A 20,121-nucleotide genomic window follows, 5' to 3' on the forward strand; every position below is an offset into this window, starting at 1 on the left:
CTGGGGAACCCGCTCCTCTTCCCGAGTCGGTGTCCGCACACAGCTGTGCACCCTCTCCCACCGGGTTCTGATGTCTGAGGTAAGGTCAGGATTTGATTCATTTCAAACAACTGCCTTGGTGCAACCGAGCCAAGTTGTCTGATGAACTTGGCAAAAAAAAATCAATAAAAAAATTGTCCTTTTCCTTTCAGGACCTGCCCAACAGGAGCCTTGAACCCCCTCAACTCTAAAACGTGACCAGTGTTATGGGGGTAGAAGCCACAGAAGCTCCAAGGACCCTCAAGCCAGTGATACCCGGCACAGCGGCCAGGCCTAGCTCCAGGCTTGCAGCTTTCATTCGGGCTCATTCCCACATTTCGGCATTGCATCTCGTGGTTGAAATATCTTGTTTTGCTTGCAGATTAAAAACTTCAGGGCTTCCCTGGTGGCGCAGTGGTTGAGAGTCCGCCTGCCGATGCAGGGGACACGGGTTCGTGCCCCGGTCCGGGAAGATCCCACATGCCGCGGAGCGGCTGGGCCCGTGAGCCATGGCCGCTGAGCCTGCGCGTCCGGAGCCTGTGCTCCGCAACGGGAGAGGCCACAGCAGTGAGAGGCCCACGTACCGCAAAAAAAAGAGAAAAAAAACAAAAGAAAAAACCAAAACTTCCGCTCCCTAGACGATGCATTTGTTTATTTATTGTTTGTTATTTTGGCAGCCAAAGCAATCAGCTATCTTCAAGTGCAACCACTGTCCTCCAAGACTCCCCATGGTCAAAGGGGGTGTGGCTGTCCCCGCAGAGCCCAGGGCGGCTGCGGTGACTTCTCTCACTGCCGAGAAATTTCTAGGCTGGCATCTCATGTAACACGAGACCGGCCATAGCCATGGCCACAGCTCCAGCCGCGTCCTCTGGCGGGTCCACCGTGCAGGGTGGGCGGAAGGCATCGCCCCCCCCCCCCCCCACCCCGACTGCAGCTGGGAAGCTGCCCGGGGCCATTTGTTCAGTCCAGAGAATCATCAGGGGATTGAACTATTGTACCTTCTCTCTCTGGAATCAAATCAAACCTAAGCTCTCTGCTGAGCCCCAAAGGAGAGGTGGGAGGACCCAGGATGAGCAAGGTTAAGCCTTTGGCAGCAGCAACCTTGACATTTAATAACATGCCTGCCATGTCTCATTAGTGATTTAATCACCCGGGGCCTATAAATTATACCAAATAAGGATTACCTTAAAATATTCCATCAGTGATCTGGAGTACTTCATGGCGTGGTCCTTCTTCAGTTTGAACATCCGCAGGTAGAGAAGTGATAAGCATCGGTAGCTGTGGTGTTGAGGAAAGGACCGTGTTAATGCCACTGTGTAATCAAACCTATAAAACTAAAAACTGATTCCTATTTTGCAGTCACTCTCCTACGGTTATTGAGGAATATAAGTGAAAAAAGAAAAAAAATTTAAAAAGAAGGAGTAAGCATAGCACAGGGAACTATACTCAACATCCTGTGATAAAGCATAATGGAAACGAATATGAAAAAGAATATATATAGATGCTGTGCTGCACAGCGGAAATTAACACAACATCGTAAAGCAACTACACTTCAATGAAAGTTTAAAAAAAGAAAAAAAGAGTTCACAAAAGATGGAAGAAGGGGGCCGAATGTCAAAGTCGGGGAGCTATTTTAAGAAGCTACACTGATGACTTTGAGGATGGACGAAGGGGCCCTGAGCCAGGGAGTGCAGGTGGCCTCTAAAAGCTGGAAAAGGCCAGGAAGTTGATTCTCCCCTAGAGCCTCTGGAAGGAATGCAGCCTCGCTGACACTCTGATTATAGGCTCGTGAAACACAAGTCAGACTTCTGACCTTCAGAACTGTAAGATAATAAATTTGTGTCGTTTTTTAAAAAAAAGAAGGGGTAAGCATTAAAATCCCATCTTGATAAGGGTATAAATTCAGAGAGTAAATTTTTAGTCAGCGACTGAAAAAACCCACCAGTTAGCCTTCCAGAGTTTAATGGAAAACAAGAATAATGATCTGGGGGTAAGCAGCTTAAGTTGACTTTTCAAATCCTTCTGCAACATTTCAGCTGTTTCCTGGTGGCCTCCAGGAGGCTTACCATAGTACGGCCAGCTTTTTCTCCCCGTCCGAAGCCAGGGGGCTTGCAAAGTTTTTCAGCCTCATTGCATACCTTTGAAGAGAAAGGACAAGCTCAAGTGGAATGCATCTGACCCTTCAGAAAGTCCCAAAGTCATTGGCGTTCTCATCACCTAAGTGCGCCAGCCCCACATGTGCTCTGGGTGTCAGGACCGAGAAGGGCACGTGGGCAAAAGTGTGCTTTCCCGAAAACATATACAAAACGACGACCACAGGAGTGTCACGATGGCACTGCTGTGACGGATGGAAGCTAGCTGGAGAAGCCAGCTACAACCGGAGCCCACGTTCCAGAACGGTGCTGTGGAACTACTGTGGGTCTGGCGTGCGTACAAATGCTGGCAAAATACTGTTTCTAAGAACATTCTAGTTAAACAATATTATTGGCTTTCAATGAGACGTGGACACAAATGTCAGTTTCAGTTGAGTTTTTGACAGATGAGGTAAATAATAACACAGCTATGTCTGACCTGAGTGTAGGGAGGCCTCCATCACACGGTTACAATAGCTGTGTGTTTCTAATGGCTCAGGCGTGGAACATATTCCTCTAGGAAGTGGTTTTTTTGTTTTTTAAGGGAGGTACATTTCACAGCAGGTAAAGGTCTGAGCGCCCCTAATTTATGGCGCTTGTATATTTTGTCTTTCCACTCTCTTTAATCGTTACTGTTCCACACCGGGGAGATCAAAGGTTGAGTAATTCCCATTTTTTTTTCTTCGAGCTGAGCAGATTCCATTCTGGGCATTTAGACTCTTGAAAATCAATTCATTGCATAAAATCATTGTCTGAGCTTTAATGCAATTTCACAGGCACTCGTGGTGGAATAAGTAACAGAGTTCAGTGCTGCAGAGGGAAGTTGAAGATGTGCAGGCAGCCCCGACTAGCTCTCGATTACGAGAAGGCGACGGTGAGCCCGCACTTTCAGCAGCCTCCCCGGAACACCGGCGCCCCCTATCGCTCTGCTCTCCCCAGTTACTGCCCCAGTTCTGTCCAGTGAACATTTTCCAGCAAAAGGACCCGCACACTTGATGTGGGTCCCTCCTGTTCTTGCCATATTAAGCAAAAAGGCTTCTTATGATGTCATAAATCTGTCTTTGACGGCTGGATCACTGAAGTGTCAAGTCATTGTGATGCCCCTCTTGTCTTCACAAGTATATGTCTATTGCAGATTCCCAAGGCTCAGAGCAACCATAATTACTTGAATGAAAAAAATGGGGTGCTCTCTCTGCAGCCAGCATACCGTCAGGGAGAGAGTAATACAGATCTCTTCAACATAAAATTACGCTACTAAAAACCATGTTCCTATTACAGTTACCCTCTAATTGCAGCCACTGTTGAAGTGGCTTGATAGTGGAGTTCCAGTGGCTTACATGGGCCAGAAGACTTAGTTGCTTCAGCCCATTTTATTCCCAATTGAAATTTCTCTCCAAAAAAAAAAAATTACACACACACATATACTAGAAAATGTAACGTTCTACATATATAGAGGACATACAAAGTAGTGCAGGTAGAACTGGTTAAATCTGGGAGAAAAAAGACCTGATGACTTCTGAGTAAGGCAGGTGGACTGTAGCAATGTCCCTGTCCTGGCTGTGATCTTGGACTAGAGCTACGCTAGATGGGGGGAAACGGGGGGTGGGGGAGAGGTACACAGGAACTTTCTGTATCATTTCTTATAACTGCATGTGGATATCCAGTTATCTCAAAATAAAGTTTCAAAATACTGACTTAAAAGTGAATGGCTATAAATTCTCCATTGACTTTCACCAGGTTCCACTGAAAATATACTCCTATGGGGAGTAAACTATCACATCATGTAAAAAAACAACTGTGCTTAGACAAAAAGAAAAAAGAATTGTAAATAATAAAGGAAAAAGAAGTGTTTTCTAATGGAAATAAATATCACCCAGCGATTCACATGGCATTTCTACCAAAAATGAAATTTGATGTTTCGCTTTTCTATTTAGAGAGCATGTGTTTTCCTAAAAGAAAACAAGAAAAAATATATAGAGAGTGAAAACACCCATAATTTCACCCCCAATTACAGATATGACCTTATTTCCCTTCCAGGTTGGTCCACGTGCAGAAACGTGCCTTTCGTGGTTAGAAATGCAATGTGTCTATAATTCTGTGGCTTGCCTTTACTTTAACATCATACTATAAACATTGTCGTGCAGCTACACAGTCTCCATCATTGTTGCACTCCAATGGCTGCAAATCATTCTGCTGAGTGCACTGCGATGTAATTAATTACCCTTCTCCTGTTGATGATTTGTTTTGCTTCTAATTGGGTGCTATAATATAGGCCAAACTGAACACTGTACCGATAACTCGTTCTCCTCTTACAAGTCTTTTCTTCAGTATAGAAAATTCAAATTTCTGGAAGTCGAATTACTGGCTCAAAAGATACGAATGCTCACTTGTATAGGTTTTCCTACACAATGCCAAACTGCCCTCAATTTACAACGACCAATTTCCATTCCCATCAACAGCATGGAGGAGGCCCAGTTCACCATTATTTTGCGTATGTGCTAACACTAGGTATTAACATTTTTACATTTTCCTGTCAATTGAAAAAGTGCCTTGTTTTAATTTGCATTTGGGGATGAAGAGAAGGCATGGCTTTTCTGCAGGTTTGTTCGTTAAAGTTTCCCCTCCATTTTGAATCCTTATCGTTTCTGCCAGGATTTTCATCTTGTGCATCTTTGAAAACTGCAGGCAGCCTCGTATAGACACTGAGAAATCAATTTCCCCTTGAAAGCTACAAATGGCGGCGGTGGCTTTCACAGGGCATAAAGTAAGTCTGAGAGATACTTTCTATACTTCTCAGAGCAGCGAAAAGCCAAAGATGGCTGCCTGGCCTGTCAAGGTAAGGCTGGAACTTTCCTCACAATCTCCCTACTTTGGTGGCTTTAACTAAGTCTTCTGATTCTATGTAACCGTAGTTTTTTTTTTCTTCTTCTTCTTTATAATGGCTCCCATTCTTCTGATCTTTTCAAATGCTTTCCTGGGAAAATATGCATGCTAAATCTGTCCGATGTCTGTCTGAAGGTTTAGGTACAAGGGTCCTCAGGTTTGTAACAGTTTATTGCAGATGCAGGAACAGAATAAAAAGCAGGCCTGGCATTATCGATGAATGAAGCCAGAGGTGGCTGGGATACAGGGACCTATCAGGTGAAGAACTGCTCACTCAATCAAAAGCCATGATGTAGTCCATCCTGCAGATGAGGGTGCTTAGCCACTATTCAGAGGTAGAGGAAATTCTTGTACAAATACCTGCAGATTACCGGAAAGCACTAGAATGGATATCATTTCTTCTCTTTCCCCTTCTTACAAGAATTTTTTGATTACCCACCAACTCCACTGCACCAAGAGCAACAGGCCAGAAAATTTCATTCAAAATGCAAATGAAACCAATAATCTGTGCCGTTAATACACCCTCCCCTATTATCAGCCTCATCTCTCCCCTCCCCCTGCTACCACCTTGACTGCCCCTCAAATTCCAGATGCATGGAACGTCTACTCCACAGCTGCGGCCTCCAGAGCTGCCTTTGTGTTGGAACAGTGCCCCTCCATTTGTAATAACTGAGGCAGAAATTTTTAGAAAACATGGTTTATAACAGAAATCCCAATAGCACCGCTTTTCGTGAGTTATAGAACTGTGCTTTGAAAAGACGAGTGTCCACGCCAAACAGTGAAATGATGATACTTTACTCGCATCCACTACCTTTCCATTTTAATTTTATGAATATTGCAAATTGTAACACTCACGTTATAACCTCCGAAGGGAATAATTGACACAAGCAGTGTCCATCAGTTATAAATTTTCCATGACGTGAATCAAATGGCCAGAACGAATTATGATGACTGCTAAGAAGGAGATGCCTTGGATGAGTCATTATTATGTGGAAGTGATAGTTTTCAAACACAGCAAGCAGATTCTAATTATGACTGGAAAGAGCGAAGGAAAAAGGCAGCAGAAAGGCACGAACCTGAGAAGCTCCACGGTCTCAGAGTACATGGTGTACGGAGACTTGGCTTCCAGAGGGTCGCGCTCCATCGCGTTGCCACATTCGGTGAAGGACAGGGCTGCATCGGCATAATTCACGGCTTTGCCAAATTTCTCAAACTGAAACAGGAAGAAGACTTGTCAACACGACGGTCCCTCTTTTCTCCTTCATCTAAAGCAGTGGTGTTCAACCCGGGGCAACGTTACACCCCTCCCCCAGGGAACATTTGGCAATGTCTGGAGACCTTTTCGGTTGTCACCACTAGGGATGAGGGGCGTCTAGTGGACAGAGGCCGGAGATGCTGCAACATCCCTCAATGCACAGGACAGCGCCCACAGTGGAGAACTGCCCAGCCCAACAGTGCCAAGGGTGACCTATGGAGGGGAGCAATTAGGAATTTGTCTAGACAAGGATGTAACTGATTTCAGGTCCTATTGCCATGACATGGAGGCTGGTTGAGAAGAGAAAACTGCAGCCACGGTATCATGTCTTTGTGGTATTCCTGTTGTTGTTATCTTTTTGGTGGGCCAGGATCCAAATCACTGCCTCGACGAGTTTCTCTTGACTACATTTACTAGACTGGTCAACATAACGTCCTCTAGACAGAGCTTGCAATGAAACCCTGCTTTTTGCAAGCCTCCTGGACAGCTAACCCGTTTAGTCTTTGCTTGGAACTCTAGATGAGCACATCATCCCCATCCCCAGGAGAAGAGTAACAAATGGATGCTATCGCCGTGAAAAATGGGAAGTTGCAGTGTGACTGTTGACGATAATCACATCACTTTCACTGTAAATGATGGTCTGACATAGTGTGTCAAAAAGCCCCCAGGGCTTCCCTGGTGGAACAGTGGTTGGGAGTCCGCCTGCCGATGCAGGGGACACGGGTTCGTGCCCCGGTCCGGGAAGATCCCACATGCCGCGGAGCGGCTGGGCCCGTGAGCCATGGCCGCTGAGCCTGCGCGTCCGGAGCCTGTGCTCCGCAACGGGAGAGGCCACAGCAGTGAGAGGCCCGCATACCTCAAAAAAAAAAAAAAAGCCCCCAAATATAGCACTACTAAATATTTTAGTTTAGTAAAATTTTATTGCAAAAGGTTTTAGCCCTGATAATGGTCACGATTAAATTGACTTAGACATACTGATTTCTTTTTTATGTGTAATGAATATTATATATGACACTTTTATAGTGAGTATTTTCTAACAGTATTTAACATTTTCAATTTTTGATAGCTGGATGGAAGAATTCCACTAATACAGAATTTCATGTGAAAGAACCAATAGAATGCAGATTGAGCTATTCTAATTTTCTTGTATACCTTTTATCAAAATATTTTCTATGCAACTGTGAAGGTTTCAATTCTCAAAACGGCAGAGTAGCTGTCTCTAGCAAAGGATTAAGTACATCTATAAAATGATGAGTTACAGGTCCTGCAGAATCGCTTGCTGTAAATGACTCTTTTTGCAATAAAGGTTCTCCAGCTTTTACGTACTGCAGGAATTCTGTGGTTTCCTTTCTGAAAGCTGTTGTGGAAAAATATCGGTTTCAGCCCAATTCAAAGCGATTTTATGAAAACCTCCTTCTTCTCTTGCCTTACAAGATAATTTCTTTAGGTCATCTGACTCTGATTGGTTCTCCCCTGTGGAAATTAAGCTTTGCATCCTGATTTTTGAAACTGACTTTTCATTTGCAAGCCCATAGCTGGAAGGCTCCTTAAAGATCACCTGGCCCAAATCTCTCTTTTTCCAAAAGGAATAACTGAAGTCCAGAGAGAAGACTACATGGGCCACAGGGCCAATTAGGGGCTTGAACTCCAAAGGAGTGTCTAGCTCTGGTGTAGACGTAAGCCAAGCAAAGACATCTTCCTCTAAATGAGTATTTCTCAACCTTTTCTTTTTTTATCATTCCTCCCCACCCCCACCCCCCACCGAGGGAGATTTTTTAGATTTTTTTTTTCACACACCCCATGGAAATTTTAATACTAAAGACATACCGATTATCTCCTTATGTACCGCGGCCCTTTGGAGGGCGGTGGATGGTGGCCACGCGCAAGTCACGGCGCAGAGACCGTCGTGGTCCTCCATTACAGCCCTCCCAGTGGCAAACAGCACAGGGCAGCTAAGTCCTGGCTGGACACAACGTGATGATGGAGGGTGTGATTTTTTTTTAACCCAATGGAGTTGAACTGACACCTCTAATTATGCTGGGCTTTAGTCAAAGGTGAGGACCCTGAATTGAGGGCAGTGGTTCTCAACCTTGGCTGCACTTGGGAATCACCCGGGGGAAGCTTAGACACCCATGCCTGGGTCCCAGTGTCGGAAATTCTGATTCCATTTCTCTGGGGTGCGGCTTGGGCATCAGGGCTAGTTTAAAGCTCCCCAAGTGATTGTACCACACGATTGAGACCCCCTGTTAGGTGGCTCAGTCAATCAGACGACTCCCCATGCTCTCACATCCCTTGGAGGCAGCGAGGCCAAGTGCTGGGGGAAATCTAGAGAACAGAACTTCCTTCTGTGTGTGGGGACCTAGGCTGGCTGTGGGCCTCACTCTGGAAACATGTCATCAAATGCAGCAAGGAGCTGAGATTTTTCTACAGACCTGAGTTTCCCAGAGCCAATGACTGAGGCCACTTAACTGGCGCTCAGCAGCCCTCTCCCTGCCCACACCCAGTTCGGGTTTACTGGAACCCATGGGAGCTCCCACCTTCCCCAGGGCAGTTTCAAAGGTCATTTCAAAATCACTTGAAAGACAGTACAAGTGGGGCTTCCCTGGTGGCGCAGTGGTTGAGAGTCCGCCTGCCGATGCAGGGGACACGGGTTCGTGCCCCGGTCCGGGAAGATCCCACATGCCGTGGAGCGGCTGGGCCCGTGAGCCATGGCCGCTGAGCCTGCGCGTCCGGAGCCTGTGCTCCGCAGCGGGAGAGGCCACAGCGGTGAGAGGCCCGTGTACCGCAAAAAAAAAAAAAAAAAAAAAGACAGTACAAGCCATTAAGCTTCTGAAGTTGGAGCAAGGGGAAGAAGAGTGGGAAAACCAAGAACGGCAACGTGGCGCCAAGGCCTTGGGGAATCCCAGTGCTAAGGAACTAACCAGCTCCAATCGCTCTGTGTCACAGCAGCAATGAAGAGGTTTGACTCGTTTGTAAAGTGCCTTCTTTGTCTTCCTTCAAAGCCTAATACCTGCATGGGAGGACAGCAACGGGAGAAAGGAAACCTACCAGGGCATCAGCTTTGTGTTTCAGCTTCTTCGCCTCTTGCATGTAATAATCAGCGTTGTGAACCCTAAACAAACAAAACGAGCACGTTCAGAAAGCAGTGTTTCATCTTTTCATTAAAAGACCGAATAGTCACAATTTGGGGGGGCTATAAATCCATTCCTATACAATGCCTTGAACAGGGCCGATGAATGCCTGTCGTGCATATAATAACCGAGCTTGAAATAGTCCAGTGAATGAAATCGGAAGTGCATAATGGCCCATTAGGATAAATACCCGCATCCTCCAACCCCAACCCTTCCAGCTGCCCAAACAGACCCAAGAGAACCTGGCTATAATTCTCTCCGCTGGCACACAGTTCTATCTGAGGACACGGGTAAGCAAGGAGGACCAAGCAGGCTGGGGTTCGGCACCTGCCTTTGGAAACAGTAACAGAGCTCCACGACTAAAATGGGCCAGCGACGTTTCTCGATGGGGATAGAGGTGTGTGTGAGGAGGGGAGAAATCTACTTTCAAGGCTATGGGAGCTGCACTGCTGCCTCTGAGGCCTTATTTTCGGGTGACACATGCACGGCGCTCGAAAAGCCATGCGGCCCCCACCCCCGTTCACCAGAGAATCTGGGGACAACATACGAGTCATCAAAAGTGAGCTTGGGTCTCCGGACATTGGTAGTGCTGCTGGAAAGAACGGGCAGGGCGGCCCAGGATGTCATCTCCAGGTGATTGCTGTCCATGAGGCCAGTAGTGATGGTGGAGGTGATGGTGGAAATGGTAGTGGTAGTGGTGGTGGTAGTGGCAGTGGCCGTGGCAGTGGCCGTGACAGTGGCGGTGACAGTGGCAGTAGCAGTGACAGTGGCAGTGGCAATAGCAGTGTTGGTGACAGTGACGGTGGCAGAGGCTGCCTTTTTTGGAGTGTCTCCCTCCTGGGAAAAAGGAGGACAAAGAATTTCCATTAGGTCCAGAGTTTTAGAGCATCTTTTCATAAACGCTTTGCATGTCAAACACACTAGGAAACAAGACGAGAGAGAAGAAAACAATGCACACAGCTGGAGGATACACAGGTGACTCCGCTATATGTCATGAACTCCGGGAATCACCAGCTTTTGTTCTATGACGACACCAGACACCAAGCTAGTCACGTGCTGTGACTACATAGCTCCATCATCCCAGTGACACAGTCACTGGCGAAGGTCTAAATCCAGTTGGGGATGTGGCGGGGAGGGGACGAATGGGAAAGGGAGGGAAGGATAGCGAGAGGGAGAGAGAGGAGAGAGAGAGAGAGAGATTATCACCCTGACATGTCTATTTTTGATAAGGGAACCGGCCGCGGCTGGGGCTGCCTTTCCGTTCACGCGAGGCCTCGAGTGCTTTCCTGCTAGCGATGCCACAGGAGCGCCTCTTCATTTCCAGGCCTTGGGGGAGAGAAAACTCATCTGTACCAGGTCAAAAATCAAAGGAGTCAGAGACTTCTGAGTTCCACCCTGAACTGTCATTGCCATAGAAAGAATGGGATCCAGATGAATGAAGTAGGTGGGAAGATCTGTAACGATGTGACGCTCCGTGTCACGAGACCACCTGCCGTGTTCTCACCGCTGACTCTGCCCTCACGCCCCCCTCTGGCAACTGCGGGACGATCCTGGCTGTTCTACCTCTGACCGCACTTGCCGTGGTGCCACCTGCTCCTTCTCCTCGTCTGAGCTGGGATCCCTCCAAGGCTGGCATCCCCCAACGTTCATTCCTCAGCTCTTCTCTCTTGACCTCGACAGGATTTGCCAGTCTTGTGTGCACTGGCACAGATCTGACAATAAGCAGGTATAACTCCCCGAGGGAAACCTCCACCTGTAACCCTCTCTCTGATACTACTGCAGTGATCGCTTCTGGAGAGTTCCACCAAGATGGCCCATCAGCACCTCAACTTGCTCTGAAACCAAACTGACATCCAAACCAGTCCCCTTGCTCTGTGAATGGCAGGACGGTCCCCCCTGTCACCAAGGCCGGTAAGGGCATGGTGGTCATCCCGGGGCTAGGGGCATCAGAAGCCGTGCCCTCCCCGCCTTGCCTTCCATCTGAGCTTCTCTGCTTGAACCAGTTGTAGATATTGAAGTTCTGGAAATGATTTCATTTCAAAACGGGATCATGCTCCTGAAACTCTTTTTGAAAACCACTGCTCTACTCCATCCCTTATTTCTCCTCCATCACCCCGTCCAATCCACTACAAAGTCCTGTTCACTCCATCCCCCCAGTGTCTCACAACCTGTCCCTTCCTCCTCTGAAGCCTCAAAGTGCAGGCTCTCGTGGCTTCAGCCAGAGTCGATCACACAGCCTCCTGGCCGAACGCCCGACCTCTGAGCTAGCTTTTCCAATCACCCTCCATCTGCCGCCTGCCAGCCGGAGCTCCCTGCATTTCACTGCCTTGCGGCTGAGTGCAAAGCCCAGGCTGAGCTCCTCTGCTGGTGTGTAAGGCCCTTCCTGACCTGGCTTCACCCTTCCCGACTCCCTCCGATGAACCTGCCACCAAAATGAACTCATCAGGCTTTCTCCACTTTCCTGCTTTGGGTCCTTCGCAGTCTTAGGGTTGAGAAAGCCTCCTCTTTGTTACTTTTTTCACCTTGCGATAATGTACTGTCTTTTTTCAGCGCTTAAACTGAGGGAAAATACACAAGACACCCACATTTACCACCTCAACCATTTTTAAACGCCCAGTGCGCTCGTGTTAAGCACATTTACATCATCGTGCAACCGACCTCCAGGGCTCTTCGAACTTGCAAAGCTGAAACTCTGTGCCCATTAGACCATAACTCTCCATCCCCTTACTACCCCCAGCCCCTGGCAATCACCCTTCTAGTTTCTGTCTTTGCAAATCTGACTCCTCGAGGTACCACGTGTAAGTGGAATCATACACTCTTTGTCTGTTTGGGCCTGGCCGATCTCATTTAGCACAATGTCCTCAAGGTTCACCCAAGTTGTAGCACGTGGCAGAATTTCCTTCCTTTTGAAGACTGGATAATATTCCACTGTGTGTAGAGACCACACTCCTGTCTAATCATTTCCCCTCATTACTAAACCCTACTTAACACTCTCAGCTCAACCCAGCTCAACAAATGCCTTCCCAGGAAAACTGCCTCATGTATATGGCCAGAAGTGCTTTAAACCTTTTTGGTCCCTTTAGAGATGGGAAGGGTGTGTCTCAAGCCCTCCCTTAAGACACCAATCAGCAGCTATTTCGTATCCCAGTTTATCGAGCACATGTCTCATTGCTCACCTTAGACTGGGAGCCCTTTAGGCGCTGGGGCCGTCTCTGATTTATTACATTCCCACCCCAGCCCCGTCCCGCTACCCCACCGCCCAGTGCACTCAGTGATTTGCTGAACACAGGCCTGCCTGCCTTAATCAAAAGGGTCACTTTAGAGCGAAAAGTCAAATGTGAACATTTCTTATATCCATGAAAGTCTTATCTTTTCCACTTCATCCTGGACCTTCCGATTATCAAAACTTCTTACCATCAAGAGCTCATTGCGATAACTGTGCTGAGAGACTGCACATCTAAAAATGGTTACGGTGGATACGTAGGAAAGCATTTAAAGTTCATCACAGATTCTATTCAACCCAAACACATAAAAAACTCAGAGGCTTCTGAACTCGAACTCCTAAGCCAGCTCCACGCTTCTACCGCCAAAGCCAGATGACCCAGACCAAACAGCTGAGTCGGCCCCAGAGAGAGCCACGTGTCTCTACGGCCAAGACAGGTGACGAGAACCCTGAAACACCACGTCCACCACGCACACGGAGGTGATGTCGGTCCTGGCACATCTGACTGGAAACGGCTGCGTTCAGCCATGACCATGTAAGTCATATAAACACGTCCTCTGTTGACCCTCACTCATCCATTGAGTCAATAAACAGGACTTCGTGCGTACATGGGACAGAGAAGACTCTGAGAGCAGAAAATGGAAAACGTTTTTGGAGCTGGAAGAACCTGTATAGATCATCTAGTCAAATTTACTCATTTCATGGACCCAAAGAGGTTTCATAATTTGCCCAAGGTCACAGAACAGATTTGTTGCCGTGTTAGCACTATGTGTCAAGCAAGTCTCTTAACTTCCACAAAGTCTCTCAGATTTCAAGCCATTAATAGAAAAAACTAATGGCCAAAGAAGACGCAACAGGTACTTAATCCATCATGGGGACCCCGGTGATTTCCTTAAGAAAAAAATGCCCTTGCAGGATCCTCTTATTATCACTGTCATAATAACATCTCTATTAAGCATCTAATTATTTGTGACCATGTACTAGGCGCTATATGAAGAGAGCTGCCTAGATATGGCGCATGCCCTCCAAAAGCTTGCGGTAGGAGAAAGCCTCCATTGGAGTTTATAACATTAATTACATTCAGTATGAAAAATAGGATTGATAGTGTAATTACTGTTTAGAATAGACAGTTTCATTCCTAACATTATAAGTCAGCATCTTTAAACGTGAATGCAAATGTAATGTGGGCACACACACATACAAATTTCATTTGGAAAATGACAACTTTGTAATAGAGCAATTTCTTTATGTCACCAATAAAATTTACCTAGATATGTATGTCATCTAGTCATCTCAGATGACGGAGGGCTTTAAATTGTGGTCCTTAAAGCTCAGAGGCCTCATGGCTTTTCACGAAGTGTTAAATGGGCGTTTTGGGTTCAGGGGCCACCAGGTTGGCGCTAGACATTTGAAGACTCATTGATTTTCATGCATTTGCTTTTTATACTACACTTAAAGGAGATCAGATGCTGCATCTCCACATACGTGCATTTACCCAAAAAGGCAGGTACATTTGCCATTAACATTCACTAGCGACACTATCGCTCATGGTTTTCACGGTTCAGGTACCTATACCTGGGGCAAGATAAAAAGACATTGTGTGTAGATGAGAAAAGTGAAACAACTTCGCAGTTATTTATGCTAATCGAGCAGCAGTGCAGAAAATCGAAAGGACGGGATAATCCTTGAGTTTGGCTTAGAGAACCACAATTGTGTGATTTTAGCAACAGATTCACCTTTGAAACTCCATCCTTTTGAGTCACTATTTTAAAACACAATTCACACCTGCTAAGCTGGGTGGTGGAAAGACGTAACTTGGAGTCCCGGCCCCAGTTCCATGACCTTGGGCAATTCCGTCCATTTGTTCTGTCCCTTTCGGTAAATGATCAGTGCCTCCCATGTGCCAGATGCTGTGGACAGTATTGTGGAAGTGTCCCCCGCCCCCAAGATCTGAAGGGATTGGACCAAAGGACGTCCAAGCCCTGAATGCCTGCATAATAATCTGTTTGGAGAAGTAAGACTGGAATGAAAAATTCATCTTGAGTTCAGTTAGATAAGCTGGGTCAACTTGTTTCCACCTGACACTGATAAGATTTCTTCTAAGATGCTTACACTTACAGATATCCCTTTGAAAGTAGCACAGAATTTGCCTTCACTCCTCTTAGGTTTGGTCGAGGTGATCTGTCCAATCATAGGGATGGTCTTGTCTTGACTGAAGGGACCGCTATTGCCGCTGATATTCCTGCGGCGCGGAGGATCCTCTGGCAGTGGGGAAAGTGGAGGGGGAAACAGCTTTTCTTCTTTTCTTCTGTTTGCTCTCCTGGATGAATTATTTCTGTGTAAACAAAAAGTATGGGGTGTCAGAAAATTTTGTCTCTCTTTATTCTGAGCTGTCCCATGATGCTGATACTTTCAGCTAAAGTAATATGTTGGCTGATGGACCTTCACTTGTGGTGAAGAGTATACATAAAAACATAGAGACATAGATATCTACAGAGAGGGAGCCCTCCCTATAGACTGAGTTATAGATAAATGCAACCATATGTATCTAAGAATAAACACGGGTCTTTGAAACAGAACTCCATGATACATGGAAATGTCTAATGGAATGTTGCCCCAGTGTGATATTTGTAACCTTTTAAGATTACTGTTAAGTAGATTTTTATGGAAAATCCAATGCAGACTTGAATCCCATCATTTTTTAGGCTGGTTCCTACTTATTCTGCCCTACGACTTAACTGCATGGTCACACAACAAACAGTACAATAAACAATTAGTGGAAGGATACTTTCCTAAGAAATACTATGCTTATACATTACACAGAAATAAATAACGCACTAAATACTTTTGGGTTACATTGCAAATTGTATGTTCCAACTGTTCTACCCAAGGCATAATGAGCCCCTGACCTTAAGCTGTTATACTGAAGTACTGATGTACTCCGGTTTACAAAAGTCCATTTGAAAAATATTTTGTCATCTTTCCATAAGACATCTGCAGTCCTAGAAGCGCTCCTGTGCTTTCAAACTGATTTATCTGCCCGTTAAGTGGGCATCATCAAATAGACTGAGACTTCAAATAAAACAGAACTAAAACCTTATGCTAGCTGCTTAACATGGTAATTGGGCCATGGATTTTTATTTTAGTTACTGTCTTAGACTAATCAATGAAGATTACTTGAATTTTCATCTTTTCTTAGACAACTAATATTGTACTGTGCAGCCATTTACTTTTCATGATTATTGACTACAATTTTCAACAGCAAATTAAGTCAACAAGAATTTATGTTTTCCTCTTGGTCAATTTCAGTCAGTGTCTAGAAATATAGATTTACAATATCTCAAAGCAACAAATCAAAGATGAACAAGCACTCAAGTGGTTTGATTTCCTGAAATGGTAGCAGTCAACGCAGTCCCGTCGTTCCACTTCTGCCGCCCATATTTGCCATTTGTAACAATATTTGTCATCTTCTGTTTCATAAATGCGGCCCTATGTCAATTTTTGTCAGGCAGCCGGATTTTCAGAAAATTCACTGTTTCTGCCATTACCTTAATGGATTTAAATTAATTACAGGGGCTTCCCTGGTGGTGCAGTCGTTGAGAATCTGCCTGCTAATGCAGGGGACACGGGTTCGAGCCCTGATCTGGGAGGACCCTGCATGCCGCGGAGCAACTGGGCCCGTGAGCCACAACTACTGAGCCTGCGCGTCTGGAGCCTGTGCTCCGCAACAAGAGAGGCCGCGATAGTGAGAGGTGCGCGCACCGCGATGCAGAGTGGCCCCCGCTCGCCACAACTAGAGAAAGCCCTCGCACAGAAACGAAGACCCAACACAGCCAAAATAAAATTAATTAATTAATTTTAAAAAAGACAAAAGAAAAAAAATTAATTACAAAATATTTGCCCATGGATTTTTAAAATTGCTTGGGCATGAAGAGTCGTTTTAAGATAGTGGTGATGCCTGATGAAAATAATGGTGAAAACAAGGATTAGGATGCACGCCCACGAGGAGGCTCCACCAGCATCAGCCCACGCTGAGTGTAATCATTACGGAGGAATCGGACTTTGGGGAATTTACATAGAAAGGAGTCAAGCATTGCTGTGGCATCTACGGGAGTGACTGGGTTCCTTACCTATGACCACTCCTGCACTACCTGAGCTGCCGGAGAAGAGGGTGGGCTGCAAGGGGAAGAGCTGTTCCCTAGAGGCAGTCCATTTGCCATTGGCAACTATCGTTGTGCTAGGCCTCCGCATCTGCCATTGTACACGGTACATCGTTCCCAGTACAGTACATTCAGTGCAATGGGCACAGTCATCTGGCCCCCTTTCCGTCTGTATGATAGCGACCTGGAACCATGTGGCCTTTAACGGCTTCCTGGGTGAAGACACCCAGGGAGCATTTTCTAGAGACCACTCTGTCACCATTTTGGCTTCTTACTATAAGGGCACCGCTTGTATAGGCTCTGGCTCTTGTATAGGAGGACAGCAAGCAAGAGTCCCCCATTTAATGCCTCAGAGGCCCTTCTGATGGTTCAAGCCCCAAAGAAGGGGCAGGGAACTCATCAGGGCCCTTCTGGTGGACGATGGGAAACTCCAGCTGTCATAGGCTGGTGTGGCATCCTTTGCTAGGTTTAGAATATTCATTGAGAAAAGTGAATGTTATCTTATAGAAATTTCCAAGGATTTAGTCTGAAGGGTCAACAAAGCACAAAGGAGCAGACAAAGCTTGAGGAGAGGGCTTCCAGGAGAAGCCCTCCGAGAGGTCTGTCCTGCTCCTTCTCCCTCAACTCCCGAGATTTTCCCGGAGACACGGATTTGCCGGACAAGTGTTAAGAACCCGATCCAGGCCCTTCCTGAATGATAAATGCTACTAGGTAAACACTGCTCTCCGAACTACTACAAAAGCAGAAAGATGGTAAGGACCGTGAGGTAAAACACCATTTTATGAGAACGAATTCGAATTATTAGACATCGATTTAATATTTGATCATCTCTCTTCCATGAAATGGGGACCAGTGACAGATCACTGGGTCGCTGAAGGAGGCTCGCAATGGGGACTGATGGTGTGGCAATGCCCCACAGTTCCCTGGCTCTTCCTTGTGCCCTCAGGTGGCCCGGCCCGAATAGATTGAATCTGGGAACTGGGGCAGTACCGCCACTACAGGGACACCACTTTGGCCCTTCCTCCTTGGAAAGGAGGAGGGCCCTGGAATGACAGTGTTTGACCACTGGGAAAGAAGTCTGTTTCCCCACATTCCTGGCCCACCCTGGGGTAAAAAGGGCTGGTTTGCTCCACTGGAAGAGTTACTAATTCTGAGAACTCCAAGTATGTGAAGGGATATTTCCGATCAAATTATGCCGGGGAACACAGATGCCTGTCACAAAGAGCTTCGGGTCCACAGGGAGACGGGCAGCCTAGGGCCAAATCTCCTTATTATACTGAGCGGATCTAGCGGTCATTGGTCTTTTCCCACCTTTCGTCTCTAAACAACAAGGATCCAAACAAGTGTCAGCTGATAACTTATCTCCGACATCTTATCTGTGAAATCAATTGTGAGCAGCAGTTACGGCCATATTGCCTCTCTGCTCTGGGCTGCTAACAGGCTCCCAAACTGGTCTTTGATGGAAGTATCTCTAATTTTGAATGAATTTATGGCAATAATTATCCAGACGGAATGGTTCCAGTAGCTGACACGATTGTTGGGGAAATGATAGGTGTAAGACAGAAGGACTCCATCACAGTGTTTGGTAGGGAAGGCTGGGGTCGTGTGAGTGAGGACGGTACAAGGAGGGCTCCTGCCTGACTCTGGTACCTTCTGCAAAGAGGGAGATGGGAGAAGAGGTACCAGCCGATCGGCATTAACGCGTCCATCCCTAGCCGGCTTTTCCCAGCACAGAGCTGCCTGGGGCTGGGGGGCACTCCCAGACAGCTCATCTCTCTGGCCTCCCCTGGGCCTCTGAGGAGTTCAGCATGGAGCTGCTAGCCCTCAAGCTTCATATTAGCGTTGAGAAATGACACCAAAGAGGAAGCGGCTGCTGAGTCATCCTGTTGAGGCCAAGGGGTTGCTTTCCAGGGAAATCTTTTTATTTATCACCATCAGAGCTGGAAGTTGCCCAGAAGGAGGTGATTTGGCTCAAGGGATAGGCGTCTCTTGATGCCCCTTTTAAACTCATTTACTTCCTCTTACCCTTCACTCAGCGCTAAAAGTTCACTTTCGCCGATTTTTGGTCATCAGTCTGAGTTGGAACAAAGAAATGTTGCTAAAAAGCTCAAGGAGTCACCCCAAATCTGGCGGCCTGAGCGCCACCCTTTATCCCACCCTTGTTAGACTGGTGGTCAGAGACTGCTGTCAGGACAGGACTCAGAGACTCCTGTTTCTTACCTAACATTCCTCTGGGACAGGACCCCCTGCCCCCGGGCCAAGGGTTCATTTGGGATTTCTTAAGAGTCTGAACAAGCAAAGTATCATACAGCCCAGGGCAAACTCACTCCTTAGTGCTGGGAGGTTTCTGGGGGGGAGCTGGTGAGATGCAAGGTGGTAGCAGGCAGATGGTGGCCGCCTCCTCCTGGCGTTGCTTCTTCTCAGGGATTTTCTCCGCAACTTCTGTTGGCTTTAACAGGAAGAAAAAATACACACAGTTTGAAATCCATGGCACACGCAGACATTTAAAAACAACGAGCAAGGGAGACAGCTGGCTTCTACTTTAAGTCCTAGACTAGGTAGGGGAGTTAAAAGTGCACCTTTGATCAGACAGAAAAGCGATCAGTCTTGCCTCGCCTACTCCAACCAAGAAGCTGGCATCTGAGAGGGTGAAGCTGTGATGTGAGCCTCTGATCGGGTGGCACAGGGATATCATACCGAAAGTGAAGAGAATCTATAGTTTTCAGACACTTCTTCCAGCAACAACGCCTCCACAAATGAGTAGTTTAGAAACTAACACTGCAATTCTAACATGGCATAAATCTCGTCCAAGCACCCTGGGGGGTTAGGGTAACATATAAAGGTCACTTCTACAACCAAAAATATGCAAGGAAGTTAACCATATGCAAGGCACACCTTTGGACCTTCAGGTACTGGTTCTGAAGGTCCACTTTTACTGCTGGTTGTGCTGCTGTCATCACTAAGAGCAGGGAAACAGTCCCTTGTCCTATCAGACTCTTTGGTCCTCCTTTGGACCAGACTTTGGTCCCTAGTTTGGAATACTCTCATTGAATAAGTCGGTGCACAGCTCAGAGATAACACCGTCTGTGAATCTCTAAAGCTGGATGATGACTTAAACCACCCTTGCAGGATTCCCCATGGCAGTCATTCAAAATAATATTACTCAAATATCACCATGAGATGATGTTACACTAAACGACTACTGTGAGATCCAGAGATGCAACACAACGAACTTCCTGGACACAAACTCACTTCCCCAGATGGACGTGAAATGGAAGAGGCCATGCTGGGTTTCACCTTATGATTATATCTGTAGCCC

General features: G+C 46.6%; 1 protein-coding gene across 1 annotated transcript in view; it reads right to left on the reverse strand.

The window, feature by feature from the left end:
* The window catches only part of AFF2 (ALF transcription elongation factor 2), a 323,837-nt gene that overhangs the window by 12,630 nt on the left and 291,086 nt on the right, over positions 1-20,121 (reverse strand). Inside the window, exons 10-16 of the mRNA XM_073799704.1 lie at positions 19,130-19,251; positions 14,761-14,977; positions 9,967-10,256; positions 9,337-9,400; positions 6,110-6,246; positions 2,085-2,156; positions 1,203-1,296 (exon numbers count right to left, since the gene is read on the reverse strand). Of these exons, the coding sequence (XP_073655805.1) occupies positions 1,203-1,296; positions 2,085-2,156; positions 6,110-6,246; positions 9,337-9,400; positions 9,967-10,256; positions 14,761-14,977; positions 19,130-19,251 (996 nt within the window). The remainder of the gene's footprint in view (positions 1-1,202; positions 1,297-2,084; positions 2,157-6,109; positions 6,247-9,336; positions 9,401-9,966; positions 10,257-14,760; positions 14,978-19,129; positions 19,252-20,121) is intronic.

This window comes from Tursiops truncatus, chromosome X (assembly GCF_011762595.2).
Source record: "Tursiops truncatus isolate mTurTru1 chromosome X, mTurTru1.mat.Y, whole genome shotgun sequence".
NCBI lineage: Eukaryota > Metazoa > Chordata > Mammalia > Artiodactyla > Delphinidae > Tursiops > Tursiops truncatus.